Below are 9,440 nucleotides of genomic sequence, written 5' to 3' on the forward strand. Positions count from 1 at the left end.
AAGTAGATAAGGAAGTGTCATTTACTCCTTTTCATAACACGAGAACTATGGGTCACCAAATGAAATTAATAGGCAGCACGTTTAAAACAAACAAAAGGAAGTATTTTTCACACAATGCACAATCAATCTGTGGAACTCCTTGCCAGAGGATGTTGTGAAGGCCAAGACCATAACAGGGTTCAAAAAAGAACTAGATAAATTCATGGAGGCTAGTTCCATCAATGGCTATTAGCCAGCATAGGCAGGAATGGCGTCCCTAGCCTCTGTTTGCCAGAAGCTGGGAATGGGTGACGGGAAAGATCACTTGATGGTTCCCTGTTCTGTTCATTCCCTCTGGGGCACCTGGCATTGGCCACTGTCGGAAGACAGGACACTGGGCTAGATGGAGCCTTGGTCTGACCCAGTAGGACCATTCTTCTGTTATGTTAATGCAAAGACAGGAGAACCATTAGAACAGATGCAACGTGGTCAAGGAAAATGAGATTCCTTTAAAAAATATTTGGCTGTCCTTCATCAGTAGTACACTGGGCATCAAAGAAAAATCTGTTTCCCTTTACTCCTTGTGGCGCACTCTGTAATACTCCTCTCCATACCTGGGACAGGATGGGAGATCGGGAATGTCCTTTTATTAAGTGCACATCTCTTCCGGTCACTTCGGGGGCCAAGTGTGAATAGTGTAAAGCATTTTTTTTCGTTACAGTTGCTGACGCTGATGCTAGAATCAAACAGTGCCAAAGATCTTGCCTGCCTCGTTGCCGGTTACTACAGGCTGTGTGTAGACTCTGGCGTCTCCATATTCATCTGGGGTGAGACTAAGCAGCAGGCCCACCGCATCTCCACGGAAGAAGGTAAGAACTAGTCGCCTTTTTCAACAAAGGGTGGCGAGTGACAAAGCACCTTGACTAATCACTTAGGAGCGTCTGTCACCGCAGACGCATGTCAGGTGCAGAGTTTTCTGCTAGGAAGTTAGTGCCCTCTTGAGCCCCAGCTCATGGCTCACAACTCCTTGAAGCTATTGGAAAGACTGTTCTCCTTCCGCTTACACTGGAAGCTACTTGGGGCAGGGGCTGTCCCTTTGTTCGGTGTCTGTACAGCACCTGGCATAGTGGGACCTGGTCCATGACGGGGGCTCTAGGGGGGCTCTTACCCGAGGCACTACTGCAATACAAAGAAATAATAGTAACTTTTATAATAATAACAACAACAATAATAATAAGCCACACACAGGAGAGGGTTCAAAGAATAACCACGAGAATCATAGAATCATAGAAGATAAGGTTGGAAGGGACCTCAGAAGGTCATCTAGTCCAACCCCCTGCTCAAAGAAGGACCAACCCCAACTAAATCATCCCAGCCAGAGCTTTGTCAAGCCGGGCCTTAAAAACCTCTAAGGAAGGAGATTCCACCACCTCCCTAGATAGCCCATTCCAGTGTTTCACCACCCTCCTAGTGAAAAGGTTTTTCCTAATATCCAACCTAAACCTCCCCCACTGCAACTTGAGACCATTGCTCCTTGTTCTGTCATCTGCCACCACTGAGAACAGCCTAGATCCGTCCTCTTTGGAGTCCCCCTTCAGGTAGTTGAAGGCTGCTATCAAATCCCCCTTCGTTCTTCTCTTCTGCAGACTAAATAACCCCAGTTCCCTCAGCCTCTCCTCATAAGTCATGTTCCCCAGCCCCCTAATCATTTTTGTTGCCCTCCGCTGGACGCTTTCCAATTTTTCCAGAATGATTAAAGGATTAGAAGACCTGCCTTATAGTGATAGACTCAAGGAGCTCAATTTATTTAGCTTAACAAAGAGGTTAAGTTAGGGTGACTTGATCAGTCAATAGTACCTACCTGGAGAACTAATATTTCAGAATGGCTCTTCGATCTAGCAGAGAAAGGTCTAACACGACCCAAAGGCAGGAAGTTGAAGCCAGACAAATTCAGACTGGAAATAGAGTGTAACGTTTTAACAGTGAGAGTAATTAACCGCTGGACCAACTCGCCGAGAGTGGTCCGCAATGGGGAATCCACCACAACTTGTAAATCAAGGCCGGAATTCCTGTCGGAAAGCTCTGTGTTACCGGGCAGGTCAGACTAGGTGGGCCCCGTGGGCCCTTCGGCCTGGGAATCTAGGCATTAGACTGTATTAGTGACCAGCTCCAGCACTGGCCTCTGCTTTCAGCCGCAGGGTGGGACCTGGCCCTAGCTTGCCGGTCGTGGCCCTGTGGGACAGACTGTGCGCCGTGCTCGTTTGTTCAGAATCCGAGCAGCAGTCACAGGAGTGGGTCTTTCTCTAAGAGTGCAAGGGGACTGAATTGCTGCTTGTTCTGGGCTTGCTGGGCTGCTGTACCCAGCTGTTTGCATTGGCCTGTGCTCACCCGGTGTCTTTACATTGCAGGGTACGAGTCGAGAGCCTGCAGCGACTCCGAAGACTCTTGGGAACTGGATTCCTCTGTGGAGCGCTTTTTGGACCCCCCCTGGCTGAACCCCGGCAACGTCCAACCTCTGCGTGAGGAGGAGGCAGGGCACGAGGAGCTGCCTGAGCTGGAGCCAGAGAGCAGAAACCCTGGAGGGAGGAGCGACGGGACGGACAGTGCGTCCGAAGCCTCTGACTTGGCCAATACCGAGAGCAGAGACTGCAAGACCAGTGGCTCGAGTGACTCAATGGACGCTCTGGAGGAGGATGACTTGGAGGCCTGCTCCTCCAGCAGGCCAGAGTTCCTCCAGTTTTTCACACCCACTATTCAGGAACTCAGCTGCCAAGACAAGAGCGTCTTCGCTCTGGCCAGCAAGGAGGGGAGCGGTGGGGCAGAGTCTGAAGATTTCCTTTGTTTCTTGCAGTTCTCCCAAGGAAGCCACCCTGGGGCTGAGCAGACAAGCCTCAAGCAAAGAGGGGAGAATGAGGCGGATGCTTCGGCTCTCAAGACCAAGCTGTCGGAGGAGAACGTGATGGAGTATTACAGTCTCTGCTCCAGCATATCCCCAGCCAGCAATGGAGAGAGAAGCGTCCTCAATCATAGCCCAGGGAACGGCTCTGTGAAGGACCTGCCGGCCGAGTCGGGCCAGCAGGAGGGACTCTACAAGGTCAATCCAACAGCGGAGGAGAATGACCTCATCCTGCACCCGCCTCCGGGCTACGGGGACACCAGCTCCGAGGATGAATTCTACGATGCTGCAGACAGGCTGACCCCAACAGACGTCTTGACAGGTGTGCTCAGAGAAGAGGTTATGTAGCAAATCAGCTCAGTAGGGTAGGGACGCTCTCTTACCCAGCACACTTAGTACGGCAGGACCTGATCATTCCTGGGGTGCTCTGGTGGTACGGCTGGACGAGTGATGAATAATGAACCTGTGTCAGATCCACAATGCCGAGAACATGTCCCCCTTGTTCAATTTCCCAAGGTTTTCCTGGAGCTCTTTCGACTCGCAAACAAGCTTTGTACACAAACTTTAAACGTCCCTTCTCCAAGAATGAATCCCTCGCAGGCAGAAATGCTGTGCAGAGAGCACATCGATATCGTAGCTATAGGGTTGGGTGGGATTTTTCGGTAGCACCCAGGTGAGTTGAGAGCACCAGTCCCAGTGAAAGTCATGGGATCTGTGCCCCTAAGACCGTTCGGCATTCTCGAAACCCCACCCGCTATCACAAGCACACTAGAGTGGGGACATATATGGAACATGCATGTTATTTAAAGGTTTTTAAGCCTCAGTAGTACCCATGTGAGTTTGTCGTGTTCGCTGTGTACATGATGCACTTTGCAAAGTGTGTGTGGTCCTCACAAATGCCGTGGGGGGTGCAGCTGGCCCAGAGGCTGACCGCTGTGCTCGGGGGTGGCATGGGCTGGCAGGAATCCTGGGGGTTGTAGATACAGGAGCAGGCCATAGGAAAAGGAAGCGGGAAAGCTGTGTAGGGACTAAATGGTTCAGTCCAGAGAATGGGAGGGAGGGGACGCTGTGTAATGGTGGGAGGCTGCTAGGAAGGAGATAGGGACCCATTCCTGCCAGGCTTGCCTGACCCCTGACACCGAGCGGTGATTCTTAGCCATTCTTAAAACCTAAAGAAATCCCTAGACTAAAAGTTGAAAAAGTCTTATCACTTAAACTGAGCCCCAAAGCCCCAGGAGAACACACTGCAGCTTCCTCTCTCTTCCCCTCGGACAGATCACAAATTACCATTCCATTTTACAACCCACCAGCCCAAGTCTGGACAATACAGAAATGCATAGCTAGGGGCACGCTATCCATCCATCAGCCCCGCCAATGAAGGCCTAGAGTAAGCCAAGAAGAAGAAAAGTTTTCAAAAGAAAAATGATTCGTTACGCAAACAGGCATGCAATGAGCACTTACACGGCGCTGCGATTATACTCACGCTCAGAGATGAAATGGTGTAAGTCCCTGGACCACAGAGTGAGCTACAGCCTTACAATCCTGGAACCTGACCCTCCCTCTTCATGCTCATTTAGAAAATCAACTCCTTTTATAATTAACATGAAACTGCCCTTTCCCAGGATTCTTGTTCTACCGCCGCCTTATGGGCTCTTTACATTACACACTATTTAAGTTAACAGCTGTCCCTCCCACGCTATCAATATAGAGCACATTTTAACAACCCATTCTCAAAAACACTCGCTTAAAAACCCTGCAAAAACCAGTTACCACGATCAGCAGCTTGTAACGAAGCTAGACTAGCCCCTGGTCAGCAGTTAGTGTAACTTAAACCTGGGTCGCGTCCTTGCTAATTCTTTCTTTCTTTCCCATAACACTCTCTGTCTCCTGTACTCTTGTATGCTGAGGCCCCAAACCTAACTTCTGCTCGGTTCTTAACCTAAACCGTCCTATAAGCTGCACCCTCTGTGCTGCGCCACGTAGGACACAGGTTTGTCACAGCCCCCCGTTTACAGAGCTTTAGCTCAAGCTAGAGCAGCTCATGCTTTTAGTGCTCAAGGTTCCCCAGTTCAATCCCTGGTGTCTCAGCCAAGATGGCAGACGTTCCCGATGCATGGTTATCATCAGTGCAGGAGATCCCGTGAACAACCCATGGCTCTCTGTGTGTAGCCAGTTATGCACACGTGTGTGGAACACTACCATCTCCTTACCCTTGTATTCTCTTCTTTCCTGGCAGGCTCTAAGGCACTGTCCCATGAGGGGAAGGGCGATTCCTGCTTCCTGAAGAAGTCGAGGTGCTACAACCTTGGGGAAAGCTGCATGTCGAGACAAGCTACCAGGGAGAAGCACAGAAAGGAGAAGGAGCTGAAGCATGCGAAGAGCCTGAGAAAGAGGAGATCTTTCCTACAGACGGATTACACGTCGCAGGTTACCTTCCCGGTGGCTCCATCCCCCTCCCTGGAGAGCACTGATCCTGCATGCTGCTATGAACAGGAGCCCCAGCTGCCCTCCATCTCTCTCACTCACATGACATCCTCCTTGGACAACACTACCGGGGAACCCGCGCTGCTGGAAGCCAGGACCTTTGCCCAGCTAGAGCCTCAGAGCGAAGCCAAGAGTAAAAACCCTTCATCTAGCTTCATGGAAACGGAGCCTGACGCCACAGAAACCAACTCAGTAACCGCCTCAGTCATCCCTTCCATTTCAGCCAGTCAGCTCCAGGGTGACCAGGAAGGGAAAGAAAATTCGGACCTAACCCCATTGCCCAGCTGTGCGGAGAACAGCCTGGGGCCTCTTGATTCTGCATGCACGCGTGACAGTGGCTGTGTAAGTCCTTCTGAAATATCTTCCCATTTGGGAGACATCAGAGACCCAGAACAAGCAGGAGGCGCCTGGAACAGCCCCGGTGGCTGTGGTCGCCCGTTTTCTGAAACCGAGGATGGATGTATAACCTGCACGGTGCATGGACAAGAGCAGCCAATGCCACAGAGTGCCGCGGAGGCTCTGGAAGGCCGCTGTGAACTCAATACGGCTGCACATCAGGGCAAAGGAGGGATCCCTGCTTGTGCTGAGCCCAGGCCTTCTCCATTGGGGTGCTACAGAGGCCAGCTGTTGCCCCAGGCTGCAGCTTCAGACCTGGATTCTCCGTCTACTGCTGATAAAGGAGAAGCACGTGAACAGCTTGTGCCATCATCTCCCTTTGCAAGGGGAACAGCTGATCCCACTAGCTGGGCAGTGAAGCAAGATGCTGAAGTGGTATCTGGAGAGAGAACCAGCAAGAACCTGAATGGAGAACCCTTAAGAAGAGTGGAAGATAAAAACCATTTGGGTTTCTCTAATGCCACGGAGCTGCTTTCAGGCTTTAACAGAGCATCGGGAATAATCACTCGCCTCTCCTGGCTTTCGTTTGGAACCAGGACAGACCAAGCAATGCCCTGCCAGCAGGGGGGCGTGGAGGACGCCCCCCCAGCAGAGACTGCCCAAGCTGTTGGCCCAAGTCCCTGGACAGCAGGGCATTCCAACTCAGGTGCCCTCGGGAAGGAAACGCGTTTTTCCTCCGCTTCTCCAAAATCGCACCCTCCTCCGCAGCTACTTAGTGGCCAGTGCCCAGAGGAGAGAGAACCCAGAGAAGATGCACTAAATGCGGATGGTCGCCACGAACAGCCCCAGCCCACTCTGACTCCTCTCCTCATAGAGGAGACCACGGAGCAAAGAAAGGGCTGCCATATAATCACATCACCGGGGCTACGTTCTCCTTCCCCCAAAGATACTGGGGGCGCCTCAGCCCCCAGAGAGGGAAACTCCGGTGCAGATCAGTCGCTGCTTTGTGTGACCCACGAAAAAGATGCCCCAGTGTCTACGAGCTGTAACACAATGCGTCCTTTGGGTTTGACCAGTGTTAAGGGGACCCTCTTCCTCAAAGCTGGCATGGACAAGTGCAGCTGTCACTTGTCTTATGCCAGCTGCTTCCGCGGGCTAGACAATGACCTAGATTATGAGTGTGTTGATTCTGCACATAGCACTTCCTCCAGGCCTTTAACAACCCCACCGGCTGCTGGGAGCTTGTCGTTCCTAGGCCAGCCCCCTCCCAGGACCACGGACGAGAGTAACTGTGTGGCCGCTGAGCCTAGTGGGAGTGAAAACGGCCCATGGCCAGAATCTCCCCCAGAAGCGCTGGGTCAGTTGCAAGAGAGAGCAGGGAAGTCACCGGCTGACTTCTCTCAGTTCCTGGCAAATGTGGCAGAGCTCCAGGCCCTTGTGAGGCAGTTCTTGGGAAACCGAATGAAACACCCTCGAGACACGTGCGCAGAACATTACTCTGAACACAAGCACGTGCTCTGCGCCGAGTCCCGCAAGCTGATGGCCAGCTGCCAGAAGGTCCTACAACCAGACAGGCCTTCTGAAGAGCTGCCAGGTGCATTGCAGGAGACCTTCCGGGACCTCATGCGACTGACGGCGCTGTGTTTCCAGTTCACAGCCTGTGGGCTGTGTGGGAGACGTCACAAGGAGCTCACAGTCAATCTGAAGGACGTGGTTTGCACCTACCATGAGTTTGTCCACGCTGCTCTCCAGACCGAGGGGAAGGGCGGTCACGATTTAAGTGCGACGCTGCTCGCACGCCAGGGCACGGCCCTCACGGCAGCAGTGTTCTGTCTAACCCAGCAGTTCAGGGCAGCGTCGGCAGTGTGAAGACGGCCGCTCTGCTAGACAGACTCTCATACTCGTGTACCACTGACAGGAAAGTACCCAACAAACGTTTACTGTATAACCCATTAACCCAATAAAATATCTCCCACAGAAAAGCGACGTGAGTCATTCAGCAGTCTGGCCGCACACCTCAAGGCATGATCATAACGAAGCTAGACTAGCCCCCGTTCAGCAGTTATGTAACGCAGCGGCTGCCTTGAACCCCCTGAAGGCAGCAACTTACTAAGTAGAAGGCAGGACATTTTCCAGAAAATCCCCTCCCCTTCTCCCTGTAGCCATGCCTCCTGGGGCTAGGCAGGGGTGGAATGGGAGTGTGACTACAGGGCATTAGGCACTGCGTCATATGGACCAGCTCAGCGTAGGGTTAGACAACACTTAACACGGCCGTGGCCTCTGCTTGAAAGGCTGCCCTCCGTTAGATGACTCAGGCACTTAAACATTCCAGCAAAAGCTTCTAACAGCAACCCCACCTTCCAGATTCCACACAGCAGTGACACCTCCAGCAGGGCTGGAAGCTAAGCCACGAGACCACTTCAAAAAGCAAAGCCTCCCCCTGGATTAATAATCTACCTACAAACCACCCCAAAGGTGCAGGGGGCCAGGAGCGTGTCCTGGGGGAACTCTGCACCAAAAAATTTAAAAATTCTGCACACAGTATTTTAAAAATCTGCAAAATTCTGCATATTTTATTTGTCAAAATAACTAACACCCACACACACACACACACACACAGTTTCAATTATTTTGGTAATTTATTTCAAAATACTTGTCAGGGAGAATGTCCGTAACAATACGGACAATAAAAAAGATTCAGGAAATGTTTTTTGACAAATAGGTGCCTTACTAGGCATATACATACAGAACTCTGAGTAAGAAATTCATTTAAACTGCAATACAGACCTGTATTCCTCCCCCCCCCTCCCCCCGCTTCCAGAAACAGTGCAAAGGCTTGGGGGTGTTAGGGGTAACAGAGGAGCTGAGGGAAGTAATTGCCGGGAAGGAGCCTCAGTGGGAACTTGGAGGGTTGTTGGATGTGGGTGGGGGATGTATGGAACATATTTTTTTTAGAGGGGTGGGGATTGTTAGGGAGCCTCCCCCATGCAGACCCTGGCTGATCCCTAGCTGCTCCCATTCAATCAGGCACATCTGTCTGTCCCCATATGGCCATGCACCCCCCATTCCCATGTGTCCTTCCACCCTCTCTCAAACACCTCCATGTCTCCCTGCCCCCCCATTCCCATGTCTCTGTGCCCCCACTCAGCTAACCCCTTCCCCCATGTGTCCCTGTGCCCTCACTCAGCAACCCCTTACCCCCATGTGTCCCTACCCCCCTCCCTCATTCCCATGTGTCCCTATGCACCCACTCAGCCACCCCACCCCCCCGCTTCCCCCATGTGTCCCTGCACTCTCTCCCCTGTGTCCCCACAGGGCCTGCAACTCCATTCCCATTCAGCCCCTGCCCCAGTCTGTCCTCCCTCGGTATCCCTTATGAACCTGTCTGTGACACCCCCCAGCAGACCCATACGTCCCACACTGTCTGTCCCTCCATATCCCCTGTCTCCGGACCTGGCCCCACAGGCAGGGTGCTGCCTTCTCTGCCCTAGCAGCAGCTGGGGCTGGAGCAGCTGTCCTGTTCTAGTGCCACAGTGGCCCCTGGTGGGCAAAAGGCATAACTTCAGCAACTTTCCCGCAGAAGTTATTTTCTGCAGGGAAAAAGAAAATTCTTCTTGGCCCATAAATGCAGCGCCTGCGCAGAATTCCCCAGGCGTAAACATTGCAGCCCAGCCACAGCACCTGCAGCAGGTCTGTACTGTTTGTTAGCTAGGTGTCTCAATACGTTGGGCCCAACTCTCAGGTA

General features: G+C 52.2%; 1 protein-coding gene across 7 annotated transcripts in view; it reads left to right on the forward strand.

Moving 5' to 3' along the window:
- FRMPD1 (FERM and PDZ domain containing 1) overlaps positions 1-7,695 on the forward strand; it is a 67,167-nt gene extending 59,472 nt beyond the window's left edge. For all 7 annotated transcript variants that reach the window (XM_043547380.1, XM_043547382.1, XM_043547385.1 and 4 more), the window contains 3 exons: positions 701-848; positions 2,388-3,197; positions 5,112-7,695. In XM_043547380.1, the coding sequence (XP_043403315.1) occupies positions 701-848; positions 2,388-3,197; positions 5,112-7,564 (3,411 nt within the window). In that variant the 3' untranslated portion in view covers positions 7,565-7,695. The remainder of the gene's footprint in view (positions 1-700; positions 849-2,387; positions 3,198-5,111) is intronic.
- Positions 7,696-9,440: the final 1,745 nt, after the last annotated feature.

Source organism: Chelonia mydas, chromosome 5 (genome assembly GCF_015237465.2).
Source record: "Chelonia mydas isolate rCheMyd1 chromosome 5, rCheMyd1.pri.v2, whole genome shotgun sequence".
Lineage (NCBI taxonomy): Eukaryota > Metazoa > Chordata > Testudines > Cheloniidae > Chelonia > Chelonia mydas.